This window comes from Blennius ocellaris, assembly GCF_963422515.1.
Source record: "Blennius ocellaris genome assembly, chromosome: 5".
NCBI classification, from domain to species: Eukaryota; Metazoa; Chordata; class Actinopteri; order Blenniiformes; family Blenniidae; genus Blennius; species Blennius ocellaris.
Window position 1 is genome coordinate 13,372,970 of NC_137654.1, and position 26,583 is coordinate 13,399,552.

The 26,583-nt window shown below is 39.4% G+C and overlaps 1 protein-coding gene across 1 annotated transcript in view; it reads left to right on the forward strand.

Moving 5' to 3' along the window:
* Positions 1-26,583, forward strand: part of nphp4 (nephronophthisis 4) — a gene marked incomplete at its 5' end in the record, with an annotated part of 183,363 nt that overhangs the window by 110,520 nt on the left and 46,260 nt on the right. Inside the window, 4 exons of the mRNA XM_080496857.1 lie at positions 6,223-6,377; positions 8,892-9,083; positions 12,544-12,731; positions 26,300-26,460. Coding sequence (XP_080352983.1) covers positions 6,223-6,377; positions 8,892-9,083; positions 12,544-12,731; positions 26,300-26,460 — 696 coding nt within the window. The remainder of the gene's footprint in view (positions 1-6,222; positions 6,378-8,891; positions 9,084-12,543; positions 12,732-26,299; positions 26,461-26,583) is intronic.

Here is a 26,583-nt window from a genome sequence, read left to right on the forward strand (position 1 = left end):
TCATCGAATGAGCAGAGTGGAAATTATGTCTGAGAAAAATATCTGACAGGCTTTAATTGCTAACAAGCTTTATGCTTCTGAACAAAGTTGTGTGGTTGCAGCCGGGGGATATGCTGGAGCAGAAATGAGGAAGTCAGCTATATCGTGCTGATTTCAACGTCTCTGCTGAATAATTTCCGTGAAAATGTGTAGGGGCAACCTGTTCCCCACAGTTGTAGGTGTTTGCTGCAGAAGATTGGCTTGCAGAGTCATTTTGCCTTTGCAAGCCGCCTTGTCTTTGTTAAATTAGACCGTGTTCACCCACAAACATGCATATATTTGGGACTCATCAGAAACAGTGGCAGCATCTCTCAGAATTGCGTGGAATTCATCATTCTATAATCCGAGGATTAACCCTGCCTGTTTCTCTGCTTATCAAAGTCAGTTTGCGCATTCATATATAATATATACTATGTCTTTTTGATGTGGAAAGATGTGCTATAAAACGCTGATGTTTCACAAGTACGTGCATGTGTTTGACTGCGTGTAAATCATTGCATTCAGTTGTGAGCTGAAACTGATGCCACGCACTGTTTTCTTTAAATGGTGGGGCTTGTTTTTTTTTCTTTCGTTTTTTTTTTCCACATGGCTTTGCTGGAGTTGTGGCTCCAATACAGTACAAAAATAATCTAATACACAGTTTTTGGAAACACCCTACAGGTCTATTTTGGCTTAATTTGGGTTTGTTCTCCATGTAAACATGAAGTTGTATTTTTTCACACAAAGTCTTGAAACAAATCCAATGCAACGGGATGAAAAGCAGGGTTAATCCGTTACCTTGGTGATAGCTTATGTGAAAGTTGTGACTGTTCTGTGTATCTCCGAGTTTTTTCCTGTTCAAAGAGAAATTCCTTTTGGCATTTTGTGTTTGTTCGCCTCACTGCATGAATCAGCTCAACTATAATTAGCTGTGGAAGTGTATTTTTTGGGTGAGTCGATCCTATCTTTTTGTTATGTGTATGAAAACACAAGTAAAGATGAAGCTGCATGGCTCTGACAATATTTTAATTCTGGGATTTTTATGAGTTTTCATGTTCTCCGTGTGCTATTTTCTTTTTCTCGTACCTTGGTTTCCTACATCAGTCCAAAAACATGTTTAGTAGTAACTCGTGACGAACTGACTTTATGTGTGTGTGTGTGTGTGTGTGTGTGTGTGTGTGTGTGTGTGTGTGTGTGTGTGTGTGTGTGTGTGTGTGTGTGTGTGTGTGTGTGTGTGTGTGTGTGTGTGTGTGTGTGTGTGTGTGTGTGTGCGTGTGCGTGTGCGTGTGAGAAGACGATGTTGACAGAAATGGCAGAAACACTGAAAACATTATAGTTTTCCTTTGAGGCCACTAGTGGGTGCCATTTTTATGCAATGAAGCCACCTATGTATGCACACAGAGTTGTAAACATTGAAACTCATTTCTTTGTTGTTTTGGCCCACTCAGTATCAGCTTGTTTGTAAGAACAAACAAGCACAATGCACATGTACATGAAAAAAAAAAAGGTTTTCTATTTTCACTTGAAAATGCTGTTGTCTAAACGGGGCCTTCTTTAGCAAAAGTTGACTCCAATCCCCCTAACTCCAAAGTTTGAGAAAGTGGTGTCACGATCGATTGCATGATTTAAAAAAAATTAAAAATAAAAGTTAAGGACTCTCTTACTCTACAGGTGAACATATTTTGCATGAATTGCTTTCTATCTTATTATGCTTTCTAGTTTATTATGCATCCCCCCATAACATTTCTGATGCGAGTCTGGGTCTGTGAGGCTGTGATAGCTGAGTGTAACAGCCCGGATGCATTTCTTCAAGGCATTTCCTTCAACATCTCAGGTGTCCCAAGGTGTTCCCACACCAGATGGGGTTTAAATCCCCACTGTCTCCTCTCATTGGCCATGCCTGAAATACCTTCCCCTCAGTTCACGCTTATTAAATGCTCAGACTGCTTCAATCTTTCAATGTAAAGGGAGCAGTCTGGTCTGTAGTGGTGCTTGAAGCTCCATGATGAGCTGTTGACTGGGACAGTCCCCTGCACTCCAGACATCCGCAAGTCTGTCAAAGTGTGGATTTTCAAGTTCTTACTGTAACTGTAGTCCAGCCTGAAACATTTTTCCCATTGCTTAGATAGTACAACATTTTATGTACATACAGTCATACAGATTATTTATATCTTTATTTTTAGTTTTCATTATTCAGTCTGTTTCCTATCACATTAGATAGTCGATAATGTTTCATGTATGTCGTCACCGTTCTGCTTGCTTTGACACCTCAGCACAGCAAAGAAGGACTTTGCTCATATTCTTACTAGACACCAGTAGCTTTAATATTTCCTTCTTGAAATCCATATAGCTTAAGCTATGAATCACCACGCAGGAATAATCCAAGAAATGTGGATAAGGCTTACCGGTACTAGAGATAAAAAAAAAAAAAAAAAAATCACAATCACATACACAAGATTTCTCAAAAAAGGCACAATTCAATTTGATTTTCGAAAGACCCACTTATATACCATTGTCGGAAATAAAAGAACAAATTATCTGTTGCATATCTATCTGTGACTACATTGGTCGGGGATGGTTCAGAGAATGTATCTTTGCAAATGTCATATATTCTGCTTCCTTTATACCCTGAACAGTTAATTCAGTGAGGGTGTTGCATCCTACCAAACTGTACCATAGCACTTAATGGTATCCCTTATTCTAATATAATATATTATCAGATACTATAGTGCATATGCATTGCATACTATAACGTCATTTAGCATAGTATATATTTGTCCATCCATTTTCTATACTGCTACATCCAGTTTGTGGCGCTCAAGCAGATCCCAGTTAATCACAGTTACAGGCAGGATACACCCTGGATAGGTTTATCACAGAACAAACACATAAAGAAACAGACAACCACAAGCACTCACATTCACATCTAAGTCAATAATTAGGTCCTGTCAATGTTTTGAAATTGTTTCCACTCTCCAATTGTGCAACAACAGTTTTGGGAGTCACTAAAAGCAGCACTTTTCACAAATTTTGAAAAGCACAGTACTGTTAATGTGCAGTCAATACCTTTTCTTTTAAAGATATCAGAGAGATGCTGGTTTGAATTTTACCTGCTTCTCTCAAACGCTGTACATTCACTCCACCATCCTCTCAATTACATGTGGAGACATCTTTTGTTTTCATTCACCAAATTCTGAGTGGGTCTTATTCCATGAAGAATGAAGCTATAAAGAAACTAGCATACTCTTCTTGGGGTGGATGCTTTGGTGGCTTTATTACAAATACACAGCATCAACTCGTGATCTGACATGCAAGCTCCATTGATTTTAGCGTCTCAGGGATTTTTGAGTTGTATGATGATTATTTTTCAAAGTCTTGCCATCTGGACGTGAAAGTAAAACGAACACATCCAGTCCGTAATTGTCATGTACGCACAGCTTTAGCCTTAAATTGATTTTTTTTTAACTGCGTGAAGAAACTTGTGCCCACTCAGGAAGAAAAGCAAAGTCCACACATAAAGGTCTGATCTGGACTCAAACAAGTCACACTATATAATAAAGTGTACTTTACTATGCTTAACTGGATGTAGAACATCCTAGTATGACATAGCACAGGTCAGATGTGCATGCCATTCAGAGTCACTCGTGCTTTATAACTGCTGTATTTCTGGCAGCGGATTTGGCATGAAATCACATTAAATACATCAAATGCTCCTAATGCAGTTGGTGATGAATGAACTTACTTTGAGGGTAAAAATACAAAGTCATAAATCCGGATGAATCACCAAGTTTACTAGTTCAATTCAGAGAGCTTCATTTTGTCATTCTGTTTTAATATTTAAAGTGAGCTTGAATGACATTGTTCTTACATATATTGAATCACTCCACCGGCTCGTCCACTACATCAGAGAAATGATCTTTGAAACCTCCATTTGTCCTTTTAACCTCACAACCTGAACACACCTGCCTATAAAAATCCCTCATATGTCATCAGGCAGCTTAAGGCTTGATGGCAGCAGGGTCACATACAGTTTGAAGCCATTACCTTACAGCTTCTAAATGTGTTAAAGCTTTTAGATCATGCCTTGGCACCTACTTAAGGTTACTATACTGCCGACCATTTGATCAGCGAAGAAGAGTGTATGCTGGCGTTGTAGGTGCGTTGTTGATGAGGTATACATGTAGCAGCACGCATTGACTTTGGTTGAGGTTATTAACAGTATGTTTGATGGAAAGCTCAATAATCTGTAGCCATACATGCCCCCTAATAGATCTACTCAACCATGCACAGTCTACAAACACCACCGGAAAAAAAACAACACTTTACTGGAAAACATCACCATTAACACTGCTTAACTAATTATCTGTGCTAATACCCCTCCAGCTGGGTCTGTCAATGACAGTAAAGGGAGTATTAATGTTTACCACGCAACATTTAGAGATGTTGTACTGATTCACAGGTATTTACTGGGTTATTTTTGTCTGGATGTAAAATTTTTAGAAGCATTACACTATTAAATAGGAATAAAATCTGTTACTAAATTGCAAACACATGCTCAAACAATATCTTGTTGACATTTATCTTTGTGTAATCTAATGTATACATATTATATTTTACTGTTAAAGTGATTGAGTGCTTTGCAGAAAATTATTTTTCAGCACCTCACTATGTATAGTTGACTGTAAATGAGATATCCTACTATGAGTGATATTACCTGGGAACAAAGTATTGAGAGATGGACAAATAGATGGCCATTTCTCGTGTTTTTTTATGGAAAACAATGTGTACAGAATGAAATGCAAGCCATCATAATACTCCATCCCATTTAACTGTGATGTGTCTTTTCTTTACTATTGCCCCTGTTTTATGTAAAAGCATGTATTGAAAGTCAGGTGAAACTGATTGAAAGCAGGCCACGAGAGCTGACTTGAATACAATGTTAGACGGAAAAAAAAAGCATGCAAATACTCTTTTTCTGGCTGCAAATGATACACTATGTATCTCTACTGATGCATCTCTTTAAAATCTAGCCTGCATTTTCTGCTCCTCTTAGCTTGAAAAATTGCTTTGGCATTTGGCACAGCCGACCACTTTCTTTGGTGATGTATTGTGTTCATCTCGGGGGTATTTATGGAGCCTCCCAGTCAACGTGTCATACCTTAGAGGTTGCATGCAGAAATCATGAAATCAACACAGATTAGCAAAAGTAAACACCAGCACTGAATAAACATTATGCAGAAGAATTAACACTAAATCCAAATGACAGATGTCCCATTTTAAGATGCATATCAACATACTGTTAGTTTGTGGTTTTCAAAACAACCTAGAGACTTGTAGTGAGTGATTAATGTGGTGAAGTCACTGCTTCTGCCTCAGACATCCTGTGTTTCTTCAGAAATGTCAAATTAACCAAAAAACAGAACAGCTTAACAGAGTGACTGTGACACAGTCATCCGGCTCATTTACAGACCAATCAGTTCCTTGTGGCCAATTCCAAAAGAATCATAATCAAGTAAAAAAGTAACCTCACGTAGCTTTTGAGATCTGATTCTTGTGCTGATGTACTGACCACAAGTAAAAGTGCTGATGAAGCTGAGGTCGGTGGATTGATGTAAAAGGCTTTTTAGTACCGTGTAACTCAAAGTTCTTCAGAATGAATGTGGACGTTCATAAGGACAAAGTGAGCCAGGCTAAGCTTTTTATGTCCCTCGTGACATATGGCTGCTGTGTATTAAAGATATGTATTCCTCCTCTGAGTGTGGGGTTGGAGCAGTCAGCGTATTAAGCAATTTCCGGAATGCGTTGTGACAAATCCACCACGAGCTTTCACTGTTAGTGCCACGTTGCTTTAATCTGAGCCCCCATAACACATTTTTGCTCTGGATGTAGTTTTTCATGCATCACGCTTTCAGTTTTGTCTCGGAAAGTCATTTTTTTGGATTCCTTCCTGCGTATGACAGTGTATTGATTTGATGTTGCCACACTTTTGTGTGATCAATTTGTACCAACAGGAATCAACTATATGCTATTTTGTATGGTTGAAGGCTGTGCAGTCGTTTGGTAATTCATCATAACAAATTAAACAAATGGCATGCATATAAAATGTGATGCACTTCTATAATAGAATAATACAAATAATTGTAATTTATTTGATTGTTTATATTGATCCGTTCTTCATACTATTGGCATTTCATTATGTTTCAGGCGTGCTCAGCCGTGAGCAACATTGCCCACCTGGAGATGGATCTCAATCGAGAAGATGACTCACGTCTGACTCAGGATGAAGGAGACCAACTCCAGGAGCTGCCGTTTACCCCAGTCCATGCCCCGGTCATCACTCTGAGGATGACTGTGCCATGGTTAGACCCTGAGTATTATTTTGTTGAACGTGGGAGATGATCTGCGAGAGAATCTGTCTTGACATATCATTTGCATATTTCTGGTAAAAATACTTTGACGTAGAGGCGTGTGGTACATCAACATTGATTGACATGCTCAGTAGCCAATCAGCTGAATGTAAGTAAGCCACCCACTGTAGTTTAAACCTATATCTGAAGCCTGCACAGCTGTTGGTGCAGACGGGACACTGATGAAGTCACAAATTAATTTTCTATTGGATCCGAATGAAAAAACACCCTCAAGTGGCGAATGAGTCACTGGACTCCCTTTTACAGGAGGACAAACTCATTTTTCCAATACTAGTAATTTTTCTATGTATTTTGTCACAGTTCAAGAGAGAGATGAACAATTTAAACATAAGCTCAAGATAAAATCTGGGGAAATATACATATGGTCTTTAAATGTGCAATCAGTAGCGTAAAAAAGTATGTTCCAAGATTCTTTCATTGTAAAATTTCCCCATAATATAACCAGTACGTTTTATGTTGTCTTTACTCGGAAAGTAAGAGACCGGCCTTGATAGAAAAGTCTTTGCCATTATTCCCTGAAGCATGTAATTTTGGACTGTTCGTTTATTTGCTCTCCACTTTGCTTTTGAATCATTGTCATTACTCACATTAATACTAGTTATTTGCACTGGCCTTAAATCCAAAAAGTTGGACCAGTTTGCTCTTAGCAGCCCAATGAAAACACCGATCGGAGGTCTATCATAAAATTAATGGCAATTTAAAAAGCCAGTTATATCTCAAATCACCAGCAACAGCTACTTATAATATTTAGTTTATATAGCCATTAGCAGAATTTGAATAACATTTAATTGGGTTTGAACTTACTGTGAGTGTTTTGGATCTGCGAGCCTCTTTGTGGTACTTTAAATCTTTTTTTGTGGCATTTTAATCTACTGGGGTATCTTGTGTGAACACTGGTGTAGTCTTGTGTTTCCACAACAGTTCAATGTCTTGCCATCTCCAGTACAGAAGGTTATCGATCTGCTCGCTAATTGGCAACAGGTGTCATCCTGGTAGCATAACACGGCTCCTTGTAAAAGGTGAATTCAGCTCAGAGCCAATTTAAAGGAATTGGTTTGTCAGCCTTTACATCCCACTTTGGGTAATGGTCTCAGTATTGTTTGTTAGTGGAAAAATTCATTATCAAATAAAGCTGTACGTCAGTGGTTTTGACTGTGATTCACTGGATCAAGAAAAAAAAAAAAAAACAGAACTTACAGGCATAATGTCCGAGGAAATGTAGCCAGGTCTGTCGAGTCGGGATGCCAAATGTGAAAGTATGCTCTGCGAATAAATACACAAATGGGCAGAGAAACTCAGAAACAAGGCGTTGCATTAGTACAGAAAGTCTGTAAATAAGCAGCTGGCGCTCAAACGGTTTCCCAATCCCAGAGTTTGGATCCAGACATGATGTTGTTCAGTTCAGTGAGCTGAAACATCTCTGCCTCTTCACTCGGAGCCAAAACATCCTCTTGACTGTTTTCAGTGCGGGATGACCCAGTTCTTTGAGAAGAACAATGGAGTCTAGAGAAATTTAATTGAAGTTACTGGGCATATCTTATCGAGCCCCTTTTTGAAATAAAAAACGATGGCTTGAATATTAATCCACCGAGGCAAAATTAAGATGCATCTTAGAGCCGTGGGAGGGGGGGGGGTGGAGTTGAAACTGATGCAACTGCCAAGGAAAACCTGACTGGCTCCCTGCTTCATTTTTGTTACCTTAATTAGATTGATCAAGGCTTCCTTCTTTTACAAAATGTGAAACTTTGGGATTCAACTGTTAACCAAATGGACACAGGCAGTGTTGTGTTAAGCCCCAGCACTATCGCTCATTTCCCTATGCCTGCACTTTAACCAGCCATCTGTGCACTGTGTTTATCATACCCGGAGTGCTTGGTGTCAGTGTTGAAAGTATAAGTTATGAATGTTACCACAGTCACAGAAAAACAGGTGGCCACTATGATTAGAGATAACTGCCAATTATGCTGGAAAATCCTGCGGGAGCGCTTTGGCGCTCACTCCCCCTCCCCTGTAAGTATTGTCGCCGTGCCGCTGCTTGACGGATATTGCTGACATCCTTATGCTGTCTAATCATTGTTTCAACCATGTTTTGGTTAAGTCTGGCCGGATATTGAGATTCAGGTTCACTTTAACAGGATGAAGCGACTCAATAGACATTATTTCCACAAAGACAAGCATCTTGTGTCAAGATGGAACTCATCCAAGATAAACAAAGCTGGGTCTGAGATGATAAAACAGCCCTGCGTCGCACTGGGATCCAAACATTTTTTCTGCCTCATTTACAGCCACAAATCACCCGAGTGAGGCCACTGCAGCGGAGGCTGAACACTCTGCCTGCTGCTGCTTGTAAAAGCATTAAGAACCCGTTTTTTAGGAGACTCTTTAAAGTTGGCAAATGATCGATGTGCAAATCTGAAGGTTTCCTATACTTTGCCCCTTCCCCAGTTCCAGCTCAGTCAGCTCGAGGAGCTCGCTCGCTCAACTCTTCTCCGCTGGCTTCCCTGACATCGTGGACAGCAGTGGGCAGGTGGCAGATGCTTTGGACACCACAGAACCTCTGCTCTTCGATCTCAAGCGAGAGGAGGCCGACCTTCAACAGGGAAACTTGCTGGTGTTCCAGTTCCTTGCCTTTACCAGGTGAGAGGTGCAGCACTGTCACATGCACTGCTATACAGTGTATTCACATTTGGCTTGACAGGATGTCCTTGTACGCCACAAAGAAACATGGCTGTTCTACCCTCCATTAATATTTCTACAATTACAATGATTAGTGCTACAGGGAATGTCAGAATCATTGTGTTGTAGGTGAGAGACAGCATTCATTGATTTGACTGCAGCTTGCCAACATCTGTCTGTATACTGAGCCCCTGGCAATTCATCTGTATGGAGAAATAGATACTTGTCCTTTAGGCGTTTTGGTTGACGGCCAAGGACTTTACCTCAATGTCTTCAGAGCTCTCATCTCTCTCTCTCTCTCGCTCTCGATCTCGCTCTCTCTCGCTCTCACTCTCACTCTTACTCTCTCTCTCTTTCATTTTGAATGGGCAGCCAAGACTTCAATGCACATATCCCAGGCATGAAGAACTCCCAGTCATTCTCTGCACGCATGTCAAGCACACACACTCTCACGTTCGTGGAGCAACGCATTTCCTGTCAGCACGGCGTCCCATCACGAAAACCCCGGGAGCAGACATCCCCTCTGTCAGGGGTTGACAGCAGAGGGGGGCTGCTGAAGGATGTATAGAAAAAAAAACAACTTACCTCTCTTTGTGTCCCTCTATCTTGCCGGCAGTTCTTACATTTGTGGTGTTCATTTTGGACTCCCCGTTTAGGGACACGTAACACAGGTCCAAAGAGGTTGATGTGTTTTTATTAACAATTAAATCTTGTAGAAAACAATACAGCATTTTCTGCAGTCAAATGTTGTGGCACATAGAATTAACAGCAAAATGTACTCCTGCGACATCCTGAAGACCAAAATATGGCACTAATGGATCCTTGTATGGCTCACAAGTTTCTATCAGAAAAAGTTCCCAGTCCTTGGATCGATACATTGGAAACTTTACCTTCCTTGGTGTCCTCGGTAGGTAGTTTGATAACAGGGCTTTCAGTGACGTCAGCGTTGTTTGAATACCAGGAACCCTTAAGCACAGGCAAGGGGAGGAAGGAAGTGGCAGGAAAGAGGCTCTGCAGCAACAACAACCACTTCAAATCTTGTTACAGCCCAAAAAGCGTTTCAAAAATTATTGGTGCTGCAGCTATCTTCCACTTACTTTTTATTGTGCTTTTTTGGGGGGGGCAATGAAATGTCAGATGTTCATAAAAAGTTTTGCCTCATGATTTCCTAGAGCCCACAAAGGGGACTGTAGATCACTTTCAGCTACAGCAACTTTAACGTTTAAGTGTTTTTCCTTCTCTGGTGATTGCAGTACAACTGTGCACAATTGAATAGAAACATAAATGAATAAATTAATCAAAAGGGAATATAAATGAAGCCTCTAATTATGTGATCTTTTCTTGTCCATTAAGGTTGAAGCAACACCTACACATTCCTCCTTTCAGAGCTAGGTGAAACGTTTTATGATGACATTATCTTAAAGACCTATGAGCAATACAACACCTATAGACATACAAAAAGGTTAAGTATCATCGAGCTGTGAAGGGAGAACAATCAGAAGGGGAAGGACTTATCTCCTGATATGGTATGATTAAAGAAGCCAGTGAACAGTTCAGTCTATTAACTTGAAGTTTTTACTGTTATTTGGCAACTTGAAAATGTATGTTGAGACTGCCGTTTAGCTTTTAACCTAAATCAAAATGAAATTCTTCTTTGCACTCAAACTCAGCGAAACTTTGACTTTCATAACCCTGCTGTATTGTGAGATTTTAAAAGCAAACATTTAAAGCCTGGAGATGGGATGAAGCAGTATCACCCATTCAACAAAACAGATGTTTTTATGCAGATTGGATTCTAACGTCTGTGTTTATGTTGTGACAGTATTAAAACTTATTTCATCCCTCAGGTGCTTTTTTCCCCAAGCCCATCTATGGCCAAGCTGAAATGCAATTTGAAACCACACACTTGAGCATAAATTATGTATTTGTGTGGCTCGCTGTGGACTGTGGTTGAGGGTGTGTTTCTTCATAATTATGACAAACAGGTATGGCAGATGCCGGCTCAGGCAGTGGCAGCAGTAGCACTTAGGTGCGCGGGGAGCCCGTGGATACACAGTGTAATTTCTACCTCCCACCCAGGCGCCATAATTATCAATCTTGTGTGTTTACAGAATGAATATTAATGCCAGCTCTTCTTTGAAGACAGAGCAGGCAGTATCTTTAACAGTGGAAAACCTCAGTGTGTGATTGACTGGGAGGTCACATCCCATTCCTATTAGATTTCACTTTGAAATATCCGGCTTTAAGGCTCTGTCCGTGGTGCTGCTGGTGGTGCTGGTGGAGGGGGGGGGGGCTCACAACACTCCCGCTTGTTTTTGAAAGCTTTATTTTTCTTTTTTTTTTAACTCTTTATTATTGAATACTTGATGGCTGATTGCTAATCTACTCATCAGATGGAGACAGAAAACAATTTCTCATTGTGGAGCTCGCTCATTATTTTTGGCTCTGAAATTGAGTGTTTCCAGGCTTTTTTTTGTTGGCCAGCAGCAGTATTGAAGTGTGGGATTAGCAGTGTGCGTGCGTGCGTGTGTGTATGTGTGAAGTCACACTCAGAGGGTGGTATTTATTTGGAAAGCAATACACAGCACCAGGAGGTTCTCATATCCGCATTGACTGCTGCTTTAACAAATAGAAAAGAAAGGAAATACATTTTTGTTCATGAATAACATAAAATTCAGCTGCATTTACACTTTAAAAAAAACATGAATATGAAATAATTTCATACGTGGATATCTTGGCAACTCATTATGTTGCTCTTAAATTTTAAGAGGAAGACAAACTACCTGAATATAGTGACCCGAAGGTGTCATGTTGACTTGGTAACTTCTCAATGAGCAGTCTGATTTGGAGCCACTTTGTTGCTGTGATTTGCCCCATGAGTTGTAACCCTCCTCATGTTTAGTGGGCTTTCACTTTGAAGTAGCTATAAAACTGAATTGCTGCTTCCGACGTGAAAGAAAAGGCCAATTAATTCCTTTGTTCCTTCCTGGAATTATCTAAGGTGGTAATTTATCAACTGAAATGTGATTTATTTCTTCAAGCGCTTTAATGACATTTTCCAACCATTACTTTTCCGATATACATGCCTCTTTGCTCCCTGCATTGATTTTGAAATGATATTGCAATTATTCAGCAAATCATAATCAGCATAATGAATCGGTCATATTTATTTACATGCTATATTGTCTTGTTACTCACACGTCCATTCATTGATCTTCTGTAGAATTGTATCATATTCAGGGTTGTAGGGTGTTGGCGCAGACTCCAGCCCATCATATTGACAAGAAGGTTCAATTTAAGTGTCACCATTTCTCTTCAAATGTATGTTCTTGAGTATTATGAGTGGACTTGCACTTAAAGTGGTCAGTAGTTCTCCTTGTCTTGTTATTATTCATCATCATCATCTCCCGTCTTTGTACAGAATACCAACACCAGGTGCTGGTCCCGATTGGCCTGACAACATCTACGTCACTTTCCAGTTCTATCGTTTCCCGCCGGTCACGTCGCAGCAGCTCAAGCTGCTCAAGAGTGAAAAGGCCCAACAGATGGCAGGCGAGCTGCTTCCCTGCATCCTGGCCACGCACAATAATGATGGCACCATTAACACAGGTAAGGATTTCTCACCGCACAAGATTTCTTTACTCTAATGAGCCCAACTTGTTGAGTTATTTTCTCAGTATGAACAGGCGATGTGGTAGCCTGGAGGTGAGAGCAGCTAGCATAGAACTCAGGCCCCAAACACAAACACCTTTTGACTCAATACATTGTTGCGTAAACCAGGCCTAAAAGATCAAAGCTTGAAACCCCCATGACCCCAAATCCCATCGAGGGCTCCATCAACAAGATGACCCAGCATAAACCGTGTGTCAAGTCAAACGTAAGGACCATGAACCCCTGAGGGGCGACGACAATAGTCAAATGATAGTCCTCTTATATCAGAGAGTGAGAAAGAATAAATCAATAAGAAACTTTTGTGCAATAGAAATAAGTCTACACTTGTTTGTAAGACTTTTCCATTGATTACAGACTGCTGGAGCTGTGTATTCATTCCATACTTTGGGTACTCGCTGGGCTGTGATTTGTTTCAATGCTCTGTAAGTTAAGGTTGTAGCGTCTTCATACAAACCACAAGCTCATTCCATGATGCTCCTCCATGTTCTCCATGATGCCGAAGCACTTCTCTTTCAATCAGCCAAGCGGATGCTGATTGATGTCAAGTCTATTCATGTAGCAACTAATGAAATGGAAGAGATATTACAGCTTCTGACAGAGCGTGATATTGAACACACAAACAGCCCCCTCCTCTTATTCCTACGCCTACCCATATCCTCCATTCCCCAGACACTCACACTCCTGTCTGACTCTGTCAATAATTCCACATCTCTCAGTCTATATCATCCAGTGTGTACAAAGGCCTCCTACATCAAGACAAATCTGTACAGATATACTCTGGCTGGGAGCCTAACCACCTATTTATAGACAATAGGGCTGATATACAGGTATGGATGGGTGGTGATTAGCATTTTTGGATCATAGACGCAAGAGTTTGCATGTTCACCTTCATCCTATTAGGAATTGCTCTTTGAGGTTATTATTTTACAAGCTTTTATCCTTTTCAGCTTTGTACAATAAACAAAGTAAATTATGAAGCTACATCTTGTGTTTGATTTGCTAATAGGGTTAGGCGAAATAAGCGTTTAACTTCAGAGTAAAACCTTTCGGTCTGTAAATTTGTCAACCTCCGGATGAAAAATTGCTCTTGCTTATTTTATTTTCTTGGCCACTGACCGAAGAAATAATAATAATAAAAAACAGTGCTGGCTAGTCAACAAAACATAAATCTGAATGGATTTTCTCAATAAAGTGTTATCAATGAAATCTGGTAGAAATCCCAAACCAAATAAACAGTTATCTGAACTTGTATTAGTGAAACAAGCAGTTGAATACATTTTTGCCGTATCCAGCACACCCAGGGGTTTTATTGCTACGGCCATATAGTTGTCCCGAGAGTGCCTGTTGTTACCCAGTATTTGCATTTATGACTCTCCTCTGCTCATTCTTCTCTCACATTTTAGTATATTCCAGACTAAAACACTGAATAACAGCTTAAAAAAAACAAAACACTGAAAGTCAACAAATATTTTGCATTGATTACAGTCTGTTTGATTCAAGGTAAGTCATCTGATGTATTGTTGGAAATGTTCTTGACCTACTGATATTATTCAGTAAAACATATATCGTTACTGGTTTAAAATGGCACCAGTTGATACTTCTATAACAACGCTGGCATAAAAGACCTTGTGCCAGGTGTTTTTTGTTTTTTTTTTCTGTTGAAAGTTATTGTTAAAGTGAAAAGGGTAAGGGAAATTACCAGGTCGCTAAATTAGCAACTGTGGTAACACACAATCAGCATAATCGCTTTATAAGGACTGTCTTTCCCAGTGTTGTTTGCAGTCTGCTAAAGCTGCTAAAAAAGGATTTGTAATGTAAAAGTCCTATGCCTAATGGTATGGTGCTGTAATGGTTGGCACTGTCCCCTTCTGAGATTGGAGCCATTTCTATATGGAGTTTGCATGTTGTCGTGGTTTTCTATCATAATTTAAGAATGAGATGTGAGTGCGAGTGTGGCTTTTTGAATCGCTCTGCCTTTACCCAGTGTTGGCGGGGATGTTCAGGCCTCTTTCTACACCAAGTTAAATAAAGTTAAAGGTAAACGATGGATGAATACATTTTGTACGTGGAGGAATATTGAGTTATCTTAGACTTTCATGACAATACAATGCATTTCCGACTTCAGTTGCAGAGGTAGTTTATTATACTTCAGCACATTTCAGGTCATGGTTTACGTTTTCCCTCTGTTCATTCATTATCATAGTCACGTGGGATTAGTTAAAGTAGTATATACTTTAACCAATCCCAGCTGACTATGGTGGAAGACAAGTTGTCAGTACATTTGACATTTTTGTGCAGGGATTTTTCTTTGTCAAGGATGTTTCGCCTTGGTCTCCTCTCCTTGTTCAGCCCAGTTGTCATGTGTCTGCAATAATAACTACCAAAGATAATGTACAGTAGGTGGTTTGACAATGTTGTGATTATCAGCATCTTGAAAGCTGCCCATATATTGACATCAACACGTTAATATACGTACTGCATGTTTATTTTCAGCTTTATACTAACAAGCACAACGTTTACATTCAAATTTAGTTCAGATTCTTGAAAAGCAATGTTTGTAAGACCTGTGGCCTCAAGTTGATGTCAGGAGTATGGCAACAAGAGAGCCTGACTGACCTCTGTTCTTTACTGCTAGTTGGAACCAACAGCCAAAATAAAAGTTCTGTCAGACTTTTCCTGCTGGAAAGACACTTTGAGAAAACTTTGACAGTCACTCCATGCACATTTATGACCCGTCCTATAGGAGACCTTCCAATGTGTATTTGTGGGGGGGTGTCAGGACATAAAATCACATAGATTTATTCCAGCATACATTATACATGCTGCACATCATGTTGACGTTCTTTCTGTGCATCCGCATTGTCACAGGTTCTCAGACAGCCAGAAGCATGGCACATCAGGCAGGTCGCAGGTGAACATACATTTAATCCAAGCAAGAGTCAACTTGGAACCAGACCTCAAACTAAGAAACTTCAATTAAGAACTTAAACGTAGAAATATCTATCTCAGTGGTAGAACAGCGGTTACTGGAACTAAAAACGTTCACTTTCTTGCTCAATTACGCTTCAACCCATGAGGTGAGGGGTCCAACTGCCTAATTCAGGATTGGAAGACAACCATCCCATCCAACTGAGCAGAATACTACAGGAAATAATGTTTACTCAACCCAAATGTGCATTGAAAGCCTACCGTGTCCACCGACATGACTGACCATTCATGTCGCTCGTAGGACAGAGACCAAACGTCTCTCAATAGCACAGGTTTTTGAGGTTTGCTATATTTGCATGCTGTTTTCTTTGGATATTATAGAGTGCAGATGCCATCTTCACCTAAAACACCCAGGAAACTATTTTCACCTTGAAACCTGCAGTGACAATTATTTTTCTGTTACGCTTGCACGTTGGTCCAGATTTTGCCTGCCATTCTGCTTACTGTGAAATATTAGATTTTTAGCTCAGTGTGTAATTATCAACAAATGTGGATTTGGGGAAGCTGGTTTTGCAGATAAACCACTAAATATGTAGCCTCTTATGCACATCAAATCAAATCAAATCAAATCAAATCAAATCAAATGCTTGCCTGAAACAAAAAATGCTTCTGAACAAACTAAAGGCATCATGAATTGGATTGAACTGGCTGGATATTAAGTTTTAGGAATAATGTTTTTTTTATGCATAACATTTGAATTTAAATCTCTCCCAACTTGTACATTTTTATGTTGCTATTTAAAGCACAGTGTCTTTGGATAGAAATGTTGAAACAGTGGCGCAACCACTACAATATTTGACTGGTCCTGATAGAGGGAGTCACTTTAATTTCCCCTCTCCTAACAAGGTTTTCCATTATCTTTCACTCACTAATTGGGCAAATGGATGTGAGTGTAAAGCATTAAACATGCTCTTTAGTTTCTGCAGTTTAGAAGATTTATAAATATATGGATGATCCCAGTATTGTGGAAGATGACTGATCACTCACTTTTTTCTGGTTTGGGTTTTCTATCTGCTTGTGATGACGAGACACAAAAGACGGGGCTTTGGAGAGAATAAGGACTTTGTCTTTGAACTTCAAAGCTGCTGCACTTATTACAGTGTTGTGACTTTGTCTCCTGCTGCGTATAAAGTTCCTCAGCATTCTGAATCTCTCTGAATCCTGCTTCAGGCGGTCACTTCATGTATTCATTACTTCTCGTGATTTCCTTCCTCTGAGAGCTCAAGTTAGGTTGAGCGCTACACTTGATTCAATAGTATATAAAAGATATGACGAACAGTCGATGTCACAGTAATTTCTGGTATTGTGTTCCCCTCACTAGCAGGAAATCAAATCTCTACCCAGAAAGAGGTAAATATTTCTCTGTGCAGTGACTCATTAAATTGGTTGAACCAGGAATTTGAAGTGGGATCATGCATTTCAAAGCCGTCTCATATTTTTGTCTCACAAACATAAGCTAAGAGTTTGTTTCGCGCAGACATATTATGATTAAGAAGGTGCCCGTGGCTGTTTCTCATTTGGTCAAACACAAAAATGTATAATAAACGCAATTCATGCAAATATGAGTTTTCCTGAAAAAAAAAGTTTTTGAATATCTAATCATCTCTATTAATATGTCTCTGTGGCACGGTTAATTCTTTGTTGGTGAAGAGGATAAAGCTGGCATTAGTTTGAGAGCCACAGTATTTTCTTCAAATGGGAATCCCAGAGTTTATAGTAAACTGTGATTCTATTTATGCTATTTCCATCTTCAAAAGCATTTGGTCACATGGAGCTGGAAATAAAAGATAAAGTAGGTTAGCTCATATTGTGATCAATGAATTCAAATTGTAGATAATCATCATTTATGTGGACACATTTTTACATCTGTGTAGCAATCCTGATCACCTGGACTGATTAACCACATAATACAAACTAAATGGAAAGGATTATGGAAAGTAGCTGTAGAAGTTGGGGGGGGGGCAAGTTTGATTCCCACTGAAAAGCCATCAGTAGTTTTTTTTTTCTTAGTTTGTTGAATAAGATAAAGATAAGTGCTGTCACATGTCTGAACAGAAAAGTGCACCAATTTGTTTACTCCATCCATCCATCCATCCATCCATCCATCTATCCATCCATCTTCTTTCCCTCTTATCCAATACAGGGTCACAGGTTGCTGGTGCCAATCCCAGCCGACTTTGGGCAAGAGTATGATACACCCTGGACAGGTCGCCAGTCTGTCACAGTTATACTTCAGTGCAATTTAATTAGTGACATAAGAATGAGGAACTCCAAACATTCTGTATGCAAATATGTATTATTATACAATGTCTGTAATAAAATAGCCCATTATAAAACATAACTTTTTTTTTTTTTTTATTGTACTCTCTCACTACACTGAAGTGGTCTTCCTACAGCACGCGAGTGCCACTGTAACCAAAGAAAAGAGATATGGAATATTCACAATTTTCCTCAAGATATTAACTTAGTTTTCAAGCAACACCCGACCATATTGTGTAAATAAATATAGCATTTAGAAAAATTTCTCAAACTGTGTTTGTTTCATTGTTAAAAGTCAGCACTGCCTCAATAAGAAGGGAAACTAGGATTTTCTATTCAAACTCCTAATCATGCATTTCAAAGTTCTCTTTTTTCCCACAGCAAAGTAGGAGAATAGTTTGTTTCTACCAGACATATTATGATAAAATACCAGATGACTGTGGTGATACTAAAAATTCAGAGTGGGAGAGGAATGAGGCGCAGCGTGGCATCCTGATGTTTACCTCGTGGAAGTTAGCAGACACAGAGACTAAAGTGTTTTGTCTCAACTGGTTTCACTCAGACAATAAAAAATGTGTCACAGATATTTGCTGGCAATTAATTTGATTAAACTGTCGGTAATAACAATTAAATGAGTTCAATGGAGTAAATGAAATTCCATTCGTCTTCCTTGGTATTAAATTATAATTAGGGGCCACAACAACAAGAGACAGTTTTTACATTAAAGGCCACGGCAGGACAAACTGGTGGAAAATGTGAGCTACTAATGGTAACAACAAATCAATGTGAGAACCTTGTTATTTTTAGCAATTATCCACCAGGGATGTGAATAATCCTCGATATGCCCCACGCAGCCAGTCCACCCACACTCTTGTTTTTATTTGCCTGCTGATTAGAAGTCTTCTCAAGTCTGCACGCTTGACTGACGTGTTTGTGGCTTTCTTGTTATGTTTCTGTTTTTATCTGGTGAGGTGAATTCAGACGGAAGCAAAGCCAATTTATGCTTTCAACAAAGTAACAATTGAAAAGGCATTAGCTATAACTATGTATACAAAAAATATGCATGAGGGTAATAATGGGCTGAAAATGAAAAAAAAAAAAAAACACAAAATCACCTACAGCTTATTTACTCCTTCTGTTGTTTCTGTAATTTGGTTCTGACAGAAAAGCCTGCTTGAGCCTAAAATTTTATCCAAGATTGAAGAAAAAAGAAAAACAGACCTGCTTAACTTACCATGTTGCTTTAGTTTCTCCTCCTTAAAAGTAAGTTTGAATCCTGGATATGTGTTGGCAATACCTCCAATAGTTATTGTTTATAGGAAAACTATAGAAATCTGGTCCCTAATATGCTTTCATTGTCCTCTCGAAGTAGTGTACATTATAAACACAAGAAATGGTTTCATCTATATTTATAAACCATTTTTAATCCATTTATGTCACTAATGTTTAATAATTGAAATACACACAAATAAATCCTAAAACCAAGGTTAGAATTTTTGGGTGAAATTTCAAGATGCCGTAATACCACACTGGCAACTGTGCTGCTAAAACAATGTCTGTTTTCATGGAAACAGCATTTTCATGTATGGCACTAGTGGGTGCTGTTATTCTTATCTAATCAAAGCACCTACATATGTGTGAAGAGAGCACAACACACTGCTAACATTGAAGCTCCTTTCAATTGGTTTTCTTTGTCGTTTTGTTCCACTCAGTATTGATTGTTTTTAAGAAATAAAATGTGTCTCCACATGTGATCCAGATGATGGTTTAGCAGATTTATACTTTATTGGGGGAGCACTGTTAAAGTTTTTTTTTGCCATTTCCACGGTTTTTGCCATTTCCACAGTGATGGAGTGTTTTTCAAAAAGCTCCACCTTGGGAATTGTTTTTAAAAGTTGCATTTTTCGTGGCTCCGATCACCATTATCTCATAAATTCACACCCAAATTACAACAGAAGTTTTCTCTTGTTGAAAACATTGTTGTATTAATGGGGCCATACTTATAAGCAAAGATTCCAAACAAATAACATTCCAACAGTTTTCGAACATGAATCATCGAAACGCATTAGATAGTGATTGAAATTCACTTGAAAACCTGTGAGAGAGGAGATTGCCATCAATCAGTTATTAATGGCAAAATCATAAGATATTGATCTCTTCGGGAATTTGTATAAAATACAAGTGAAAGTACTAACACACTGAAAGGATCAGTGTAAAATAAGATTCTTTCAAACAGCTGCTTTCCAAAGGACGTTCTCCGTCTCTGTGGACATGCAGTCACCTCCTCACTTTTCCTTCTTTATTCTGTTTGGAACTTTTAGCAATGTCTTTGAAGTTGTCCATCTCGCTAAATACTTTGCTCAGAATGAAATTGAAAAGGTTTAATAAAAGTGAAGAGTACCGAGCCTCATCCAGCTACCCCCCTTTGATGTCACTACCTGGAATAAATTGCTACAGCAAGAGTAATGGAAGGACTAAGAGTTAAAAAAAAAAAAAGTCTTTAAAATGTTTATAAAATCCAACATGGAGTGTAACAAAGATGAAGAAGGGGGTCAGTGTTCCTAATAATTAGGCTTGCAGGTCTTCTTTGTTAAGGTAATAATCTCAATAATCAGAACCTGTAGTGTGGCATCCACTGCACCAGAGACAATAAGGTTTATTAATGTGAACTAATTTAAAAAAGAAAAACACCTTGTTTCCAGCCTGCATAGTTCATGGAAAGACCTCCCTCTGCCTGTGCAGAGGGAGGTCTTTGTCAAAAGCAACAGATCAGTGTACACAAGCACAGCTGAAAGGAAACATATTGTTTTAAAAGCAATTTAAAAAAGAGAAAAGAACAAGAAAAAACACCTATTAATTTAAAATGACCACTGTCGGCATTGGGTTGCATGATAGTTGAACAAATTAAAGACTTAAAATTGCCCATTACAACATTAGCCTGAGGGCATCTCACTGGACAGAACGTGGCCGGGCTGTTTATTAATTCTTCGTGTGCCTCCCCATCTTTGCCAGGAACACAAAGGTCTGCCGGACTGCAATCATTTCAGAGTAAATTGACAATCGCCAGTGATTCTGTTTTGACATCAGAGCTGGCAAATATACACAGTTCTTCTGTGTCCAGCTGTAAATGATCAATAACAAAGAGCATATGGAAAACAGTTAGAATATTATGGACTTTAGTCAGAGCAGAGTTTAGCTTTGCGGGTTGAAATGGCAATAGGAGCCAATTGCAGGTCAACTGTCATTCGGCAGATCATTATTTTACTCGTATATTGTTACGTTTATGAGCTTTTTTTAAAGCTACTGGATGGAGTCATCATTGAAGGAAGCAATCAACCCACACCTAATGGACAACTGACCGGTCTGTTCAATATTAATTTTAATACATGGAACAATAAAAACATGATTGAAATAACAGCGTTTTTTTGGACATTTCACTGTATTTTGCTTTGAAAGGTTTAATAAAAATTGGATTTATGTTGATATTGTAGTATTTTTATCATTATTGTTTTTTTGTGAAAATATAGACATTTGCATCATGTATACTCTGCACCACAACAAATAAAAACTTTAAAGTTTAAATTTAAAAGTTATTATGGCACTCTTTTATTAATTTGTGCTGCATGCGGCCCCTGCATTAAAATGAGTTTGGAACTCCTGTCCTACAGGTTGCAGCCTCAGAGATCAAAACATGAGTAAAGTGGGTATAAGAGCTAGATGGATGGATGGACAGAGTAGGTTAATTATATTGATTAGGCTATTAAATACATGAGCTGAAGAATTACACTGGGATCACTGACCCCAGTTAACTCCAGAAAAATCCTTTAATGAGTTCATGTGTTCGTGTTGCTCTTGTGTACCTGCAGCCTGCCAGGCTTAACATGGAGAATGTGCTTTAGACTTTCCACCAACGCATTTTAGTTGCATCACAGATGTTCTATAAATCTGAATTCACAAGTCTTCTTGTTCCTTCAGCCTGTAGCTTCTTCATCTCTTGGTTTTCAGTGTTTGTGTATTTGTGTGAGTATTTGTTTATGGTTCAATACTGCTCCTTGTATTGAGATAACAGTTTATAAGTTCTTCAGTCGGGCACGGTTCAGCTGGCAAAACAACAAGGTTTAGGTTTTATTCAATAAAAAAAAAATGACATGGTGAGGGAGCACTTCAGTTTGTTGTTCAAATAACAATGCCACTGTGGGACCTTCATCTTCAGGGTTATACCCAGAATCCCCTGTGAAAATCCAATGTTGTACATGTTTCATTGGCCATGTTACTGCTCCAAAGTACAAACTCTCAATCGACCACAGCATCAACTCACATCGGCATCACGCTCCCAGAGGACAGCATGCATAATTCGCTGTTTGAACAATCCTGTGGTCCCTTATTGGATGTTTCTGAATCGTATGCTCCATTTTTATTTAGAATATGATAGCAATATTTCTTTAGAAAGAACTAGATTGCTACTTTTTGGTGTTGGTTGGATACTGAGAAATTCTTTACAGCCAGTATGTGCTGTTTTCTTCTCCTGCAGATATGTTGGTTAACGTAGCCTTTTTCTCCATAGTATTTGGGTTTGCGTCAGTCTCTACATCTATCAGCACACTGTGCATCCTCACTGTTTTGGTTGCCTGCAGCTTTCACAGCGTTGCTGAGAGTTGCTGATCTCCGGCAGGATTGTTCAGCCTGCCCGGCCTGCTGTGTACACACCGAGCAGGCCATCCAGGTTAGGGAAAAGTCTGCTGGGTGCCGCTCCTCGTCTGCAGACCGAGCTGCACACACGCAACCCTGTACAGCCCTTGGGCCAGATCTGTCAGCTCTTCCCCGCTTGTGAGCGCAAACACACACTCTGCCTCACTCTCACTCTCGCTCCGTGCTCTCATCGCCACCCGTCCACACAGCAGACAAGCCCCAGAGCATGCTGGGAGAATTAATGGTCCAAGTGGAGAGAGTTGGTGGGTGGTTGGATAGAGGGGAGGGTGGGTTAAAGGAGAAAAAGCTTGAGCAAAATGGAGGGGGCACCAAAAAACAAGACCTTTTTTTTTTTTGTCCTGTTGTCTGACTTTCTCGGCCTCATTATCTTTTCTACTTGCTACTCTCAAACAAGTCCGAAAGGTCAAAAACCATTGTCCCTGTCATTTGCGTTATTTAAATATAAGTTCACTCAGTCAGTCAGTCAGTTCTTGTTTTTGGTCATCAATCTTGAGATATCACAAAAAAAAATAAAAAATTCCAATGATTGTAAAATATACAAGCATGATATATCACTCTACTGTAAGGTTTAGCCCAACTGGATACATTTTTACTTTTCATTTCAGTCCAAAATTACCTTTTCTCTTGATGCTCAAAGTACAATACAATATACAGTGGGTTTGGGCTTTGAGCATAAGAATGAAATATTATGCAATAGAAACATGCTCAGGGTCTACAGCTCGGGGCGCTTCTTCATTTGGGCATGTTCAAGTCCTCCTAAGCTATTTTGACAGTCTCTTTGACTGTGTTGCATGCAAAATATTCTCATACTTTTGGAGAATGAACTTGAGAAAAACACAACACAATCTATGGTTGTCTTTATGAACCAAGTGCTCTTTCATTTTGCTCATGTGTCGGTTTATCTGTAGAAAAGTGAATGCTAGAGGTTAAGCCTGAGGGCAACACTCATGTGAAACAAAAATACAGTTTGAAATGAGGAAAGTCAACTGTCATTACTTCACAATTGATCCTGTCGTTCGGAAAGGAATGATTCTTTTTTTTTAATGGGGGGAAAAAATAAAAACCTACCTATTCACAATTTGCCCTGAGCAACACTCATTTGTTCAGAATGCTTGCTTTAGGTTGCTGATAAACTCAGCAGCCATAAGCCATGAATGTACTTTCAGAACAGTACAGCACTGACAGTGACTTGCATGCCTTTAAAATCAATGAGTAAACAGCAGTAGCTCAGTTGGTAAAGGGCATCATTTTGTGATCCCAAGCCTTTATTCCACCCTGCCTATTTGTTGAGGTGTCTTTGGGATCGACACTAAAGCCCTGTTTACATGGCAACATTTTCAAATGAAGACAAAAAACGTGGTAATCTTTTGGGGGCCCATTTACACCACTGAAAACACAACTTTCTGAAAATGTCTTCAAGGTGGAACTTTCCTCCTGCAATGCATATGCACCATGGCTTTAGTAAATCGTTACTTGTCACATGTGTGAGTAGATGGACAATAACAACAATGGTGGCCTCCAGATTGTCATGACTCCCATTCCATGTTCTCCTGGGACTTGGTAGTTTTATAGTGGAAAGTAACCCCTAATGTCTCTCCATATCAATGCCATTGTTAATGTTTATAGCATATTGTTCTCTGCTCATAGTTTCATTACAAAAACAAGCAACAGTATCCACTTGCCCAACAAGAAGAATGCATTATTTTCCACATTTCTGGTGTTTCCATGTAAATGTACATTGTTTTGGACATGTTGCTGTGTAAACATGAAACCTTTCTAAAACGAAAATGCTGTGTTTCCACATTTCAAGTGAAACCATAGTGAAGAAAGAAGGAACACAGTAGAAGAAAATAGTGAAAGATCAATGACGCTTAGGTTCTTTCATACTCATGAAATCGATTGTGTGAATTTGAAAACTTAACTTTGTAAATGCTCAAATCAGTTTCTCAACAGCTAAAGTGAATGCTGTCATAAGGGTTGTAGTTCCCTGGTTCAGGTAGTCATTCTGACCATCAACACCTCCACATGAACAAATCGACGAAGTGATTCATCTTAAGGTCAGTCCATACAATTTGTGCAGCCCCAGCAAATGTTATAATGTCATAAGTATTTATCTTAAACAACCCGTCCTGTCTGAATCCTGAGGAAAAGCCCGGGCAGCCTCAGAACACTCTGCATTTATCATGGGAACACTGGCTTGCACTGTATGTGTTCAAGATTAAATGTGTTTGGGAAAAAATAATTTTCTCATTTGGTTTGTGGATAGAGTCGGAGGAGCACGCTGGTCTCTTTAACACAGCAGGGCTTTCACCAAAGGTCCTCATTACTCCACACCCATCCAGCCCATTTGGTCCTCACACATTAAACTCACGGGATAAAAAAGACAGTGTGGGGGAGCTTTGATACCGACTTGAAGAGGAGATTTGGGACACATCCAGACTCATACCTGATACGCACACATGGGAATGCTAATGTAGTGCCACATGTTTGGCTAAGGCTCTTGCTGGATGCTCACTGTACCAACTCAGCAGCAGTTTCATTTGAATGATTTGAACTAAAAGGATGGATCACATTTTACATTTTCAGATTGAATCTGGGGATTTTACTTTGAGCTAGGCTGAACGAGCTCACATCTCTGCATGTGACCTTGCAGGGATGGACAAAATATCAAACAAACATTGAAGCTCTTTAAATGTATGCGGCCCTCGGAGCTGCTTTAATCCTTGAAGTGTGTGCTCTGTCTTTTCTCTGCAAAGTAAAACATTTTTCTTGAGAGTGATGAAGAGCAAAATGTGCCGCTTCTAGAGGTTCACAAGAGCCAATCGTGGATGTGCTGATTAAGCTGTGACTTTATCCCACTATTCTTGGAATCACTCTTGAGGTTTTTTTGGCACTGTGTTAGGCACCATTATCATCTTGAATTACGAGAACCCTCGGGTGCTTCTAATTTTTTGTGAAATGGCTTCCTACTCCCTGGTTATTATGCTGTCATGCTGTGCAGTCATCAGACCTAACGACTCTCAGCGGATGGCTACTGCAGCAGCGTTGATCCGGCCGCACGGCTGACAGCTGATCACACATATTGGGGCTCGCCTCTAAAATCTGGATCAAAGTAAAGGGTAATTTAATAAACAGATTGAGGGGCATTTCACTCAGGTGGTGCATCTGTACGTGTTTTGTTCTCAGTGGTCAAAACTGATGCAGCAAAGAATGATGTCTCAGCATTCATTTTGAATCCAAACCGGAGGATTATATACTGTGTGTGTGAGGTTTGTACCTTTTTGCCTCCAAACACAAAAAAAGCCCATGTTACACCCCGGGTAGGGAGGCCAGATGCTACATTATGAAAGCCAGTTAACTGAAATCTCAAACAACCATCATTGGAATTCAACAGTGTTTATTTAACTGAAGGGTGGATGGTTCTTGGAAGCTGTATATTCTACACTGGAAATGTACTTTTCTGGTACTATTTTGCCATTTTAAGAAAAAAAAAAAAAATCACACTGTACTACTTTAAAATGCCTGAAGCCTCTTCTGTTCTTGTTTAGGCTCTCCGGGTCTGCAGGTTCAGTTCAGAGTTGATGACAGTTTCCTGAAGCCAGGAGAGAAGCGATGGTTTCTTCGTTACCTGGACCTCCACACCATGCACATCGACATCTGGGACAGCGACTCGTTGCTCCTCATAGGTTCTACTGCCATTGAGCTCAAGGTACCAACACTGTCAGATGAAGGCAAAGTGCCTTCAACTCAGTTTGTTTATTCTTTTCATTTCATTTTGAATACAATAGATAAAAACAAAATAATGAATACAATGCCAATTTTTCAACCAATC